The following is a 13,855-nucleotide window of genomic DNA, read 5'->3' as shown; positions in this document are numbered from 1 at the left end:
GTGTCCTCCTTTCACATGCACCTGACGAGTGGTTTGCTCCCAGTGGTTTGCTCCTTGGTTTCAGCTTTGGTGCTCTGCCCTCCTTCACATTTTCTCTCCAGCATATCCTCTTTTCTGCAAATATTTTTGATGTTTAAAAAGGCCAGCTGATTTTTTATTCCCAATCACTTGTGCAACTCCTTTTTCCGTTTTGCTCTGTGCTAAAGAACGGAAGAATTTTGATTTCCTTCCGTGCCCCCCTAAAATACCTCCTCCAGAGGTATTCCTGATGCATTTCCTCCAGAAGCCTTCCATGGACGTAAAGAGCTCGTGCCCTTCAGGGAATTTGTTTTATAATTGCATTTGGCTAACGATACAGAGAGATGAAATTACCATGAGCAAGTTGCTCTTTCTGTCTGCAGCATTTGCTTGCTATGTGGAAAACTTGTCAGCAAAAGCACCTCCCATCGAGTCTTGATTTCCAGTTACCAAACCTGCAGCATCTCTGACTGCACTTCTGTTTGCTTTGCCATGGTGCTGTTCTCCTGTACCGGTGGAAATCAGTGGAGAAACAGCTTTCAAAGCTGTCAGAGGAGCAGAGAAACCTTGCTGCAAATAAACCTCACGGTATTTGCAGAATAAAAAGGTTGGAGGTACGAGTTCTTTGCGCTCTGGGCTGTTATTTTTGCCTCCTAACACCGTGCTGAACGATGGAGCTGCGTTGTTGGAACTGTGCCAGTGAGGACAGGTTTCTTTAATAAATTTAAAAAAAAAAAAAATCAAATTTGTATGAAGAGGTTCTGTGCAAAACTCCCTTCCGACTGAAATGCAGCGTTGCAATAACGCAGAAGTGGCTTGAGAGCTTAGCACTTCCTGCATGTAGCCGAAGCACAGGAAAGCACGGGGCGCTTGCCATATAAAATGTAAGCTTTTGGTTTCCATCCAAAGCATTATTGGGAAGTCTGACATCACAGCACAAGTTGGCATGGCCGGGGGGAAATGCCTCCTTCATTTTCCAGTGCAAAGCTTGGCCAGAAAACTTTCTTGTTATTCCTTTCACAGTTATCTCTAAATTCTTTTTTTTTTTTTTGTCTTGTAGAATTTCCTACAACGAAGCGGTGGAAATTTTGAAGCAAGCCTCTCAAACTTTTGCTTTTAAGCCAGAGGTAGGTGGTTGCCTGGCGGCTTCTCCCTGTGCCTGTTTTTGCACACAGCCTGAAAAACTTTGCAGGTCTCAGGGAAGCCTCCTTTCTCTCTTTCTGTATCTGAGTAGTGCTGAGTGTGTTGTGGTGTCTGCTGTCATCATTCTTCAGTCGTCTTCAAATAAGGGAATGATATTTAGGTAGCACCAAAAGTTTTACAAGTTCTAATAAGCCAAAACCATGTCAAAATATCATGTAACCTACATGGAGGTAAGCGGAACCCTTTGCCTCTCCAAAGGATAATTGTTACCTGGGAAGGAGAATCACCTGATTCCCTTTTCTCATCAAAAGCCCCAGAATTTGTAACATCACTGGAAGAAAGCAGAAGCAAAGGGCATTGCAGATGGCCAGGTTTTCCAGTAGGAAAGAATTGGTTGGTAGGATGCTGGGTTTTCCTAAGTGAGAATTAAAGTAGCTTGTAACAGGAGACAGCAAGGAGAGAGTGGTCATCCTGGCAGAGCTGCTTTCTGTACGCCAAAATAAGGCTGGTGTGCTGGGCTGAGTAAAGCAGTTTGGGACAGCTGCCTGTTTCCCTGGAGCGATGTGGAGAGAAGGTTTTGTTTGTTGGGTTTTTTTGGGGGTTGGTTTGTTGTTTTTTTTCTGATTTTGTATCAGCTGCAGGGAAGTCTGGCCCTGTTCTGGGAAATTTACCTCTGTTATTTCATTGCTTTGCTCTGCCTTCAAACCTGTGGAATTCTGTTGTCTTAGCAGATTTTCCCCCAGCCCCGTGGGCTCTCGGAGTTACTGCTCGTGGTTTCATGTGGGTCAAAGCCGCGCCTCTCCTCTGCAGGGATTTTGCCGCGTCTCTTACCACAGGCAAAGCGTGACACCAGGTCCCTTTTCTTGTCTTCACAGTGGGGCTGTGACCTCCAAACGGAACATGAGAAGTACCTGGTGCAGCACTGCGGGGAGGTTCCTGTGTTTGTCATTAACTACCCCTACGACCTCAAACCTTTCTACATGCGGGACAACGAAGACGGACCCCAAAGAACAGTGAGTCCACGGGTCACGCTTCCACCTCCTTTTCAGCTGAGTGTGTGCCTCAGCCTCTGATAAACGAGGATAGCCTTCTGCTGGGCCTCCACTCAACAAGTCCAAGCTGAGATATGATCCTGTCCGGTCTTTTTTCTGTTGTAGAAGAAATCCACAAAGCAGGAGTACCAGGAGGAAGGTTCAGGAGTTGGGTAGCGTTAGGTTTTTAGAGCTGCATAAACTCTAAGGAAATCAGGTCCTGTGCGTGTTTGCCTCCTTGTGAGCTCCTGTTTGTTTTTTTGCACCATGTACAGATTTTCCTATGTGCACTCCTGTCTCCAGAGTGACCTGGCATTCAGTTCACACCACGTGGTGCAAACGCCCTCAGCCTGGAACGTGACTGCCCTCGTTTAGGTTTTCTGGAGGCCTGACAGCTTCTGCCATTGTAGGCTTCCCTCCCAGCCTTCTCCTGCCCAAAAGAGACTTTTTGAGCACGTGAAAATACTCACCTCGGGGTCCTGGACTGGACGGGATAATTAAAGCAGCTTTTTTACAAACAACCATCCGGTGTCTGCTGTGCTTCTGCTGTGGACTGAAGGGCATGACTGACGTTATTTTTGTTTCTTTTAAGGTTGCAGCTGTTGACCTCCTCGTACCAGGAATCGGGGAGTTGTGTGGAGGCAGCTTGAGAGAGGAGCGCCTGCCCTTCCTCCAGTCCCGCCTGCAGAGGTACGTGGGACCTGCAGGTGCCAGGAGGCCCTGCTCTGAAGCACTTCATCCTCGAACCTTCCCTCCACAGTTTTGGTGGCTGCGAGCTGACTGTGAAGGTGGAAGTTGTCACCCAGAGCTCGGATATTTTTGTTACTGCGTTGTGCAACTGAGGAACTGCAGCTCTGGTCAGAAGCTCCGCTAGCCGTGATGCAGCTGGCCTCGGTGGCATCATTTCAGAGAACACTTCTCTTAGCTAACAGCTTGGTGAGAAGCTTCCCTGGAAGTGGCTGGGAGCTGTTCTGAGTCACGCAGGCTCTTTGACAGTCTCTTTCCTTGCTGCTTTGTTCTGGCTCGTGTGACGTGGAGTGATTTTAGGCTAAATTCAGTGTCAGGATATCAAAGCTGCTGTTTAATTAACAATAACTGAGGTTACAGATGGGGTAAATCTCCATGGAAAATCACTCCCTAGATCATGCCTGAGTTTTCCAGAAAACCTTTCATAACTCACAGGAGTCCGTTTGTGCCAGTCATACACTTGCACACAGCAATTTTAGAGGGGGATTAATCCCAGAGCAACATCATTTGCATGTTGGGGCAGAATTTATCACTCAAATCAGCTGCGTGCCCACAGAGATGGATCGAGTCAGCGGAGAAAAGCAAAACCCATTTCAGCATAATGAAAACAACAGACAGGGCAATTAAATCACTGGCATGGTGGTTCTCAGTTTGCAGTGTAGGGTGATATATTCCCTGCAAGGCCTCCCTTTGCTTGTTGTTCCTCTCCCTGTGAGCTCTCCAGAAGGAGGCACGCTTCGTCTGAAGCAATGAGCAGTGTTGCCTGCTGCACTTGACATTTTTGACAGTGAGATCCCGAGTCCCCAGCCCTCCAGGTGTGCAGCTGGAGGAGGGATCCTGGTAAAGGTTAAAGCCAGACTTTTTTGTTTGGCAGGGAACACACAGGAAGCATTTCAGGCTACAAATGGTGTATCTACAGTGGCCTTAAAGTACAGCTCTACACTGAAGATGGAAACACATGGAAAAATAATCATACTTACTACATTTTTCTCAGTTTTGAGTGCTCAGGACCTGATGTGCTGAGTCAAAATACTTTGTTAATGCCTTTAAATTCTTGAAATTCCTGCAGACCCACCGTAACTAGAGAGAGAGCTGGATTCTTGCTACAAGTCCTACAGGGACTGCTGCAACGCGCTGAAGATCAGCAAAATGGTCTAATTTTGCTTACAGACATTCTTGTTTGTGTTGAGAGAAGTGGAGAAAAAAAAAAAACAACATCAACTTTGCTCAGTTTCTGCCAGGACAGGAAAACAGGGAGGTTGCACTGGTGGCAATTAGGAAAAGCCACGGTTTTATTTAATAGTTTTACCGAAACTATTTTTATTTAATGGCTTTACACGTTATGAAATCCGTGGCATCTTTAGTGGTTTTGTGAACTAAGAAAGGGGAAAATTTGCATCATTCCATAGCCGCATATGTGAAGAGATTTATACTCATTTACAAGTGAGTTTGGCTGCATGTAAATTCAGTATTTAGGCCTGTTCTCTCCAGAAATTCACAAGTAGATTTTATTCATTTGCCTCAATTTAAGAATGTGCAGAAGTTTTTGCATGAAGTTGGGCTCGACCCTGTTTGTTTACCAACAAACTTGGCATTTTAAGAAGCATGTTGGGAACCTGTTTGAGATGTCTACCAAGTGCCAGAGCTGACAGCCACCGACCATGCCTTCCCTTAACTTCCTGCCTTTCCTTTTTGGACTGAGTTTCATCACGAGAGCCTCCCTTAACCTCATATTGTCTTCCAGTCAAGTGCTGCTCCTGAAGATCTGTTGTGTTCCTTTACTTACAAGGCTTTTTCTTTTTGTTCCACAGATTAGGACTTGAAGATACCTACCAATGGTAAGACAATATCTTGGTCTGTAAGCTATATTTCTTCTTCTGAGGTTCTTAAAACAAGTGTTTCTTTTACATATGTATTTATTTATTTTTGGCTCTGTTCTTGAGGGGGACATTTCTTGGCCCAGTCCAGTCTAAATGGAACAGGCAGTTCATTTAAACAAATTTAATCTGATGCTACACAGTTTATCTTCCCAATTTGTCCACGGACAGCACAGGTCATTCCTTTCAGGATGGCACGAAGTGGATTAATTTACAGCTCATCAGCGGTATTAAATCATTAAGCTGTGTTCCAAGCCGCATAGATTCTGTCCACCAGCACACGAGATAAACAGGATGCAGAACCACAAGCAATTTGTGACCTTTAACAGCTCCATGAATAACTCCTTTTACAATTGACAGGGCAATTGGGTCGAAAAACCTTCCCTAACAAATCCATGGAAGCAATTAAAACTGTCCTGCTAAGGAGGCTGAACAACCTTTGAATTAACAGCGTAGCCTATTAAAATGCCAAGATTTTAGTGCCCCTCCTGACAAGTGTTTCTTGGTACATACTTGGTCATAGCTCCTGAGAGGATGATACTGCAGAGAATGTTAAATTTAGAAGAGTATCCAAATACTCCTCAGTATTTGGAGTGCTCGTTAGGGAGAATGCCTTGAGAAGAGCAGTAGTAGGAGATTCTTCCACTCTCCTCCTCCCACAATATGAAATCACTTCAGAAGTGCTCGGTGCCTGTCAGTCCTTTACATCATCCATTTGCAAATAGGGTGAATGAAGTGTCTTCCTTTATTATTTGCATTCATGGGTCAGAATGCACTGTATCAACTCATCTAACCCAGAGCATAGGGTGAAGGTTTCTGTCTGGAATGTCTTTGAGCCCTTAGCTTCTGTTTGCAGGAAATATTTTTAGGCAGGTACATGTTTTAACTGTCCATGTTCTCAGGTAAAATTGCTGGTAGAGAGCTGTTAACATGTCCAGTGTGCCTGTGTGAGGTGTAGCAGTCAAGCAGAATCCTTTTAGCATGCTCTGCTTCTTAGTTGTCCCCTTGGAGCTTATATAAAATACTCAGAACAATCCCAGGACTCTGGGTGGTACACAGGATGGTTGTTTTTTTCCTAACCCTGCCCAGCACCTGATACACTAGAGGAGCATAGTCAGCAACTCCCAACGTATGTAGGTAATTAAATATTGGGTCTGCTGGAGAGGGAAGGGTTGTCCTGACCAAGGATAATCAGTTGTGTGGTCAGGATTTGAGGTACGGCCTGAGAAAGCTTGGTGCTCAGTAGCAGGGAGCCTCTCAGCACTGCTCAGCCCTGCCTTATGCCTCCTGCGAAGAGAAGACCAAGACATTGCCCGTGGCCCATTTTCAGTTTCATGTCGTGTAGCAGTGACATTTTGGAAACTCCTTCCTTCTGTAATCTCATTTGGAGATTCTCTGCTCTCCTTTTCCGTCCACACCGTTGTGGATGATGCAGCTTCCCAGAGAAGACTGAAACTGATTGAAGAGCCTTGCCGTAGCAGAGCCTGGTGTGCTAGGAAGGCGCAGGAGATCTGTGGTTCCTACTGGCCTCTTGCTCCAGAATCTGCCAGAAGAGAGGTCGGTGGTTTGCCAGCATCTTCTCAGTCAAGGTGGCAGGAGAGACTGAAATTAATTTCCTCCATTTCTGTGATTGAATTCAGTCTCCGAAGCTGGCACACAAACCCTTCTGAGAGCAGCTGAGTCATTCCTTTTGAAGTGCAATATTTGCTAACTCCTGAATGGGCTGTGCAAGATGTGGTCCCTTCTGAAATCCCCCGTCTAATGCCATATCTCGGTTTCTGCCTGTTTTCTTCTCTGAGTAAGCACGAGGATATTTTGGGACACGCTGCTGCTATTCGTGGCTTCAAGACTTCCTTGCTGGTGGGGGAGTCATCGGTCAAAGAGGCATCCGATGATTTGTGGTGCTTCTGCCCCTCCCTGTCTTCTAGAAAGCTTTTCAAAAAGTAGATAAATGGATATAGCCAAACTCCTCTGAATCTTCCTCAGCTCAGGACATCTTTCCTGTTGCACAGGTTTCTTTCTGTAAAGAATATGAGCTGGGGAACTATCTGGCTTGGCTTCGCAGTGACTGTTTCTTATTTTCACACTCTTTCCTTTGAACAGTAGATAGAAAAGAGCTCGGTGCTGCAGATGCTGATCTTGGCTAGGCTGAGAGGTCTGTGCAAGTGAGGTGGGAAAGTCAGGTGGTCAGAGTTTGCCCTGGGAACTCACTTGCTGCCTCTGTGCCTCTTCCTGCTGTTCTTTGCCAGTTTAGGCTGTCAGCTCCACAGGGCAAAGCCTGAATTCTCTGTGACCATTGTGTGCATTGCCTCACAAACAGGGCCTTGCCCTGCCTGCAGACTCCAAGTGCCAACTTAGCACGAGCAATAACAAAACTCTACTTCTTTGTAATGAACGTGTCCCCATACCAGCACGAGCAGCATTTCAGGTGGTCTTTCTGCATATAAGCACCAATTTCCTTGGACATAGCACCAGGGCAGACGTTACCTGCTGTCTTAGGATGGATATTACTGTGCCATCTTGGCCTTAGATGGTGAATATTGAGCTTCAGTCTTCTTGGCCTTTTTTATTTACAGTTGTCTTTGATGCTTGAATGATCTCAGAGGTCTTTTCCAACCCTAATGATTCTGTGACTCTAATGTCAGAGCATTCTGTCAGGTGGCAAGGTAGAAAGGAGAGGGCTTAAGAAACAGCAGCACTGGTGAGCTGCTTCAGATCAATGGGCAGTCACAGCATTCATGTCCTCCTTGAACCTTCTTCAGAGCCCAGTGAAAGCAGGTAGAACCATCGCTCTCCTTGGAAGAAGCCTGACCCTCTTGTTGCTGCTCTGATTAGAACAGGGAAGCGCTGGAAGATTGCTGGAAGATTCCCAAAAAGTTGTAGCAGAGCAGAAGTTGTACAAAACCAAAGACAGCATTTTTCCCAGCATCATGGTTACTTTGCATGCTCAGTACCTGAAACATTTAACCAAATGGTCCTGCAAATGCCATCTCATGTCACTAGCAGTTTTTCATTACCCATATATTTTCCTTATTTTTTTTCTTCCAGTAGGATATTCCTCTTTGTGGACTGCAGTGTCTTTGTTCTTTCGGCTGTACTTTTTCTTCTAACTGGCTGCGGAGGCTTCAGTATAACAAGACAGTTACATAAAAGATGAAGGTGGTGTTTGTTTTGAAAGGAGACCGAAAAGAATACATTCTGCTTTACAAATGGTCCCTAGGAGAGTGCTGTTCTTCATAGGGCCTTGCTGTGCAGCGCAGGATTTCAGGATGATGGTGAAAGGATATAGGTTTTTAAAGGGATGAAAGGGAATGCTTTTCTAGGGAATGCTTTGCTAACTTGCCACATAACAAGCTGGTGGAATTCGCTGCCAGGGGATGTTGTTGCAGCACGTATTTTAGTAAATTTCAAATCTCAGAAGAGCAACCAGCCCTCTGGGTCCTGAACATGAACTCAGGGGCTAGCTGCGGTCACATAAACTTATTTCCCCCTTAGAATGTTGTTGCAACTGGCCCCCCAGTTGCCAGTGAGGGGCTCATCCCTCCTCATAAGTATGAGGCACTGGGAGAAACAGCTAGATTAGTTCATGGCTGTTTTTGCTGTTTTTGAGGTGAGAAACATCCAGTGTCTGGAGATTATTGAATGAAGGAAACCTCGGGGAACATTTCCCAGCCTAAAGGGATTTTTCTTTTCATCTGCAGGCAGTTACTTTTTTCTTTCATCTGGGAAGAATGGAAAATTTCTCAATTCCTTTGCTTCGTCTAAGCACAGTCATCAGGAAGGATTCACAGGCTTGATCCTCAGCACGTTTAATTCAATGGACTTTTTCTATTAACTTTAATGGGTTTTGTTTCGGTCCTTTTGCCAAAATGGCTTCTCAGAGTGCTTTGAGATCCACAGATGAAAGCCCTGGATAAGCAAGGGTAGAATTTATTATTATTGTTCATCTGGAAGCAGCTGAGTTACTTCATCTCTTTGTGATGACTTTGTAAACTCTCTTGCCAGCAGAAGGGAGGAAAAGGTGCTAGGCGTAGCCTCAGCTGTCTTTGCACGGGCCGAGATAGGCTCACTGATGTCACCAGCAGTGTTTGTGCTGTTATTTAAATTGCTGCTTGCTGCTAGAGTTGTCACCAGCTGCTTAGCCAGTTCAGCTCAGAACTGCTGAGCTGGGACAGGTTGCTGTGCCACGGGCAGCACTTAAATCCCTCGCGTTTAGGAGGCCGTTCATATTTTACAGGTCACCACCCTCAGCATCAGGTTCGCCCATCGCCTTCCTTGCAAACCCTTGAAAAATCGCAGAGCAGAGCTCCCCGGAGGCAGATCCTGGTTTATAAGTGGAAACCCAAATTCTTACAAATGCAGCCTGCGTGAAGCAGGTTAAGTTGAAGATGACTGTGTGCAGACAAAAAACTTGTGGGCCCCCGGGACCAGGCAACAAATATCCCTCTCTTGAGCCTGCTGTTCAGCTTGCAGTGCAGGCATAACCGTTGTGGGTCAGTGCTAGGAAGAGGCAGGAAGTTCTGCTTTTGGTTTTACTGCTTAGGCAGCAGAGTGGAGGAGGCAGAGCCCCATGGAAAGAATAAAAATAAAATAAAAAAATAATATACGGCTTCCCAAATTTTAACTACTGTTAAAGAACTGCAAGAAAAATTAACATTTTCAGCTCTAAAAGTCTTACCACCAAACTCAGTCTGCCAGGGCAATGTCTTGCAGGCTTAGCCATTTGTTGGAGAATGTCTTTGTGTTTTGCAAGAGGAGGTGATCAGTGGCATTGCTTTGGCTTCACGCTGTTAAAATGTGGGCTGCAAACCAACAAAACCCTGAAAGGCAAGCACTTAAATATAAATATGTATCTATATATGTATCAAAATACAAGCAAAATATATAATTCATATGTTTTTATGGGTACTTAAGTATTTATTAAGTGTACTTAGGTGTTACTACATTTATTCATGTATTATATAAATGTGATAAATACATATTTTTATATGTATTGTCAGTTAACCCTGGTAGGCAGCTAAGCCCCACACAGCCACTTCTTCGTTCCCCCGAAGTGGGATGGGGAAGAGGATCAGAAAGGTAAAAGTGTGAAAACCAGTGAGCTGGGTCAGCTGTCCTGGCTGAGTCCCCTCCCAACTCCTTGTGCTGCCTCCCCCCAGCCTCCTCTCGGGTGGGAGAACCAGAAAGAGACCTTGGTGCTGTGCAAGCACTGCTCTGCAATAATTAAAAATAATTAAATAGTTAAAATAATTAACACATCAAGGTGTTATCAACACTGTTTTTATCACAAATCCAGAGTGTAGAACCGTAGGAGCTACTATGAAGAAAATTATTCCAGCCAAACCCAGTGCTGTCTATTTTATTAAATATATTTAATATATAATTTAATACATAATATTGTAATATATTGTAATTCCATAGTATATAATTATATAGTGTAAGCATGTGTAATTCAAGATGCATATTTATATATGTATTGTTTGCATATTTATATATTATATTAGTATATAATTATATGCATCTTAAATACATATTTAAGAATACTTGGTTATATATTTACATTTTAATTTATTTGCATTTTTAAACTGGGATGATAAAATATTCATTCAAGATTAGAAGCACGTAATGCACGTGCAGCCACTCAATCCCCTACTAGGGCATTCATATAAAGAATAAAAACTTCGTGGCCCCAGCAGGCTCAGAAGTGGCCCCATAAAAGAAGAAACCCGCTGAGATGTTGTTCACTCCTGTTAAAATAAAACTGTGGGTGACATTTTATAGCTGCACGCATAGTCCTTGTGTATCACAGCAGCTGAAATCCAGCAGGGCAATGGGGAGCTCTAAAGAAGAAGCTTCTTAACCCATATATCGTGGGTGCCCCATCCCTGGGGGTGTTCAGGACCAGGTTGGATGGGGTCCTGGGCAACCTGATCTAGCGGGAGGTGGCCCTGCCCATGGCAGGGGGTTGGAACTGGATGGGCTTTAAGGTCCCTTCCAACCCGAGCCATTCTGTGATTCTATAATATTTGGAATATCTGCTTCCAAACCAGGGAGCTGAGTTTTCTGTTGATGACAGGTACTGTTCTGGAAAATGAAATGTCTTGTTCCAGGTCTCATTGTTGGAGAAGATACGGCCAAGATTTTTTGCTGACTTGCTGGGGGAATAAATGAATCAGCCTGTAAAAGTGATTCGGGGGGGAAATAAAAAAGGCTATCATCATTACCTTAAAAGAAAAGTAAAGGTCTGAGGGAAAATTCAGCAGACAGCAGGACCTGCTTGGGCCAAGAAATAGTCTTCTGAAGAAATTACTGGAAATGATATGATTTAGGCTATTGAAAAGGTGACTCGACAGAAAATGAAAGAATTTATTGCAGGGCAGGTTTCAACACCAGCATGGCACAGGCTAAACAGCTGTGAGCAGGCGCCTCCATCTCTGTTTTGTGTCGTCAGACCTGGGCTCGTGCCTCTATTCGGGATATTTTACCTGTTAAAACTTCCAGAGGTGCTCTCAGCATGAGCTGTGGTGGTAAAACCGTGCTTTGTACCCAAATGAGTTCTCGTTCCTAAACAAAACAGGCTCTAGCACATCGGCAAGGCGTAGCTCTGCTGGTTTAAATGCTTTTGCACTTGGGGTTTCTGCTAATAAAAGCTCCTCCTGTCAGGGAGCCACACCTCTTCCCACCCCTGGCCTGTCCCGGCTGTGTTGGCAGAAACCCACAGCGGTTAGGGGCGAGGAGAAGTAATTAAGATGGAAAACAAACCCCTAGATAAAAAGCTCGTTGTAATTACCTCAGCATAAACGCGCTGCAAGTGTAACTGTCTCTTTCCACCGCAGGTACCTAGACCTCCGAAAATTCGGCTCGGTTCCCCACGGAGGCTTCGGGATGGGCTTTGAACGCTACCTGCAGTACATCTTGGGAGTCGACAACATCAAGGACGTGATCCCTTTCCCCAGGTTCCCTCACTCCTGTCTGCTGTAGCTCAGCAGCTGGCTGGAGCGGAGCAAGGCGCTGCTGTCACCACGTGGACGTTACGTGAGCACGGGACAGGGCGTTTTAGTGGGAAACAGAGAGGATTTTTGCATCACAAAGCTCTCCATGAGCTTAATCCTGGCTTACTGAAAATAATACACGTTCTGGTGAGATTATGGAAGCATAGCTGCGGTTAATGTGAGAGCAGTTCACATCCTTAGTGATTTCGGGAGTGATAATAAATAAATAAACCCCTAACTAAAGGGTTGAGGTTCTCCTGAGACTAGCACGAGTGATGGGAGTACTGAATCAGTATTGTTGGGAGGTAGCGGGGGTTTCATGTGAAATATTAATAAGGAGGTGTGACCTGAGAGGGACGGGGAGCCAGGGCTGCTGTGAGGCTTTAATAGGCTTTAATTAAATGCCTGCACAGCGCTTTGAAGATTGGAGTATTATAAAATTGCAAAGTATTGTCACGGCTGAGACGCGTTTTGCTCTTACGAAATGACAACTGCGCAGCGTGCTTCTCCCCACCCCGAGTTAAAAGCAAATCCTCTTTACCTCGGGAAAAAAATCAGGCAGACCTAGCAAGGCAAAACGTCGTCCTGGAACTGCGGGAGCGCATCAGGTGGCTGATGGTTGATTTTGTGAATAAAGATGTTCACTGGGTTGTTTTGTAACTCTGCGTGGCTCCTTATTCTGGTGGAAAGCGTTTCCTCCAGCCTCTTTGGCTGATGTTTCCTTCTGCGTGGACCCGAATTGTTCGCACAGCTTCTGCAGGAGGTACCTGCTTCGTGCATCCGAGCAAGCACCCTTGCACAGCAGAAGGAAACGTTCAGTTAGACGAGAGCACGCTCATCCCTCTGAAGCCAACCTGCAGTTTTCTGGCGGTTTGTTGTTGTTGCTTTGCTGTTTTGTTGTTGAGAAAATATCTGTTCATCGGGCCAAGCAGTTCTGTGTGTATTTTGGAACAAGCAACGCACGCTGCCAGCCCTTGCATATGTATGAAGTAATTGCTTATCACCCTAGGATCGGAACTCCTTGCAGTCTTTAATGGGTTTATGCTCTCAGCTTCCCTGCCAGGTAAAGAAATATTCATTTCTGTTTTGAAAACAGATTTCAGGGCAGATCAAGTGACTTGCCCAAGGCAACTGGAAACAAGTGGTTTATTTGGGACTCAAACTGAGGGTTTCCAGCATCCTTCTTCCCTTCTAAATTAGCAGCCATCCAGCAACCGGTCATTTGCATAGTGCTTACTAGCGTGGAGCCCGAGACAGCTGCAGTAAAAACAATGTATATAAAGAAGAAAAAGCAAGGTAACAGCCTTGCTGCTAATGAACCCAGGTAAATTGGCACGCGGAACGTGAAGTGGCTGCAGAACAGCCCTGAAGACTTTTTTTCCGAGTAGATGAAAGAGATTGCAAAGCAGTTACCAAACAGCGTTGGGCTGGTATCATCCTGGTCCCAGTTCTCTGCAGTGAGGCCATGCAGTACTGCACCTGCAGCATCTAAAAACACAAATTTATGTAACGGGGCACCTGCCGTGCTTCAGTTCGGTCCACGGCCGGACCTCTTGTGTGTAATGATCGTGCAAACAAGATCACCTCGAGGTCATTGCTTTGGGCTGTTTGGTGCAGTCACTGCAGTATCCCTTGCACATCAAGATTGTTTTTTCCTTCATCTGCTCGATTAGGCGGGTGTTAACCGTGCATTTGCTGCTTTGTGTTTCCTGGTACAGCCCGAGGTGGTAAGTCTGGTTCCGTGGAAGGGTTCGAGCACCTTTGAAACCGCTGAGAAGTTCATAAGACACCCGAGTATCTCTGTGCATTTGAGCTATCTGCTATTTGAAGGCCACTCTGGGAAGTTGCAGGAGGTTTTTGGCCACCCCGTGAAGGTGCAGGAGGTTGTTGGCCACGCCGTGAATCTGACAGGATCTCAGATCTGACAGGCCGGGTGGGGCTAAAAAGCGGCAGGTGAAAAACAAGGCGGAGAAGAGAAGACAATGGCAGGTGCCCAAAAGCCGTGGGATGATGTGGAGTGAGTCACGAGTTACCGGGAAGGACGGCG

At 45.4% G+C, this 13,855-nt stretch overlaps 1 protein-coding gene across 2 annotated transcripts in view; it reads left to right on the top strand.

The window, feature by feature from the left end:
- NARS2 (asparaginyl-tRNA synthetase 2, mitochondrial) overlaps window positions 1-12,417 on the top strand; it is a 45,331-nt gene extending 32,914 nt beyond the window's left edge. Inside the window, exons 10-14 of one of the 2 annotated variants that reach the window (XM_084292782.1) lie at window positions 1,079-1,145; window positions 2,037-2,174; window positions 2,785-2,882; window positions 4,751-4,777; window positions 11,653-12,417. In XM_084292782.1, the coding sequence (XP_084148908.1) occupies window positions 1,079-1,145; window positions 2,037-2,174; window positions 2,785-2,882; window positions 4,751-4,777; window positions 11,653-11,797 (475 nt within the window). In that variant the 3' untranslated portion in view covers window positions 11,798-12,417. The remainder of the gene's footprint in view (window positions 1-1,078; window positions 1,146-2,036; window positions 2,175-2,784; window positions 2,883-4,750; window positions 4,778-11,652) is intronic. The other variant, XM_084292783.1, reaches the window with a different exon arrangement.
- Window positions 12,418-13,855: the final 1,438 nt, after the last annotated feature.

Source organism: Netta rufina, assembly GCF_964035555.1.
Source record: "Netta rufina genome assembly, chromosome: 1".
Classification (NCBI taxonomy): Eukaryota; Metazoa; Chordata; class Aves; order Anseriformes; family Anatidae; genus Netta; species Netta rufina.
Note: the sequence above shows the minus strand (reverse complement) of the source record. Positions and strands in the feature narration are given on the sequence as shown.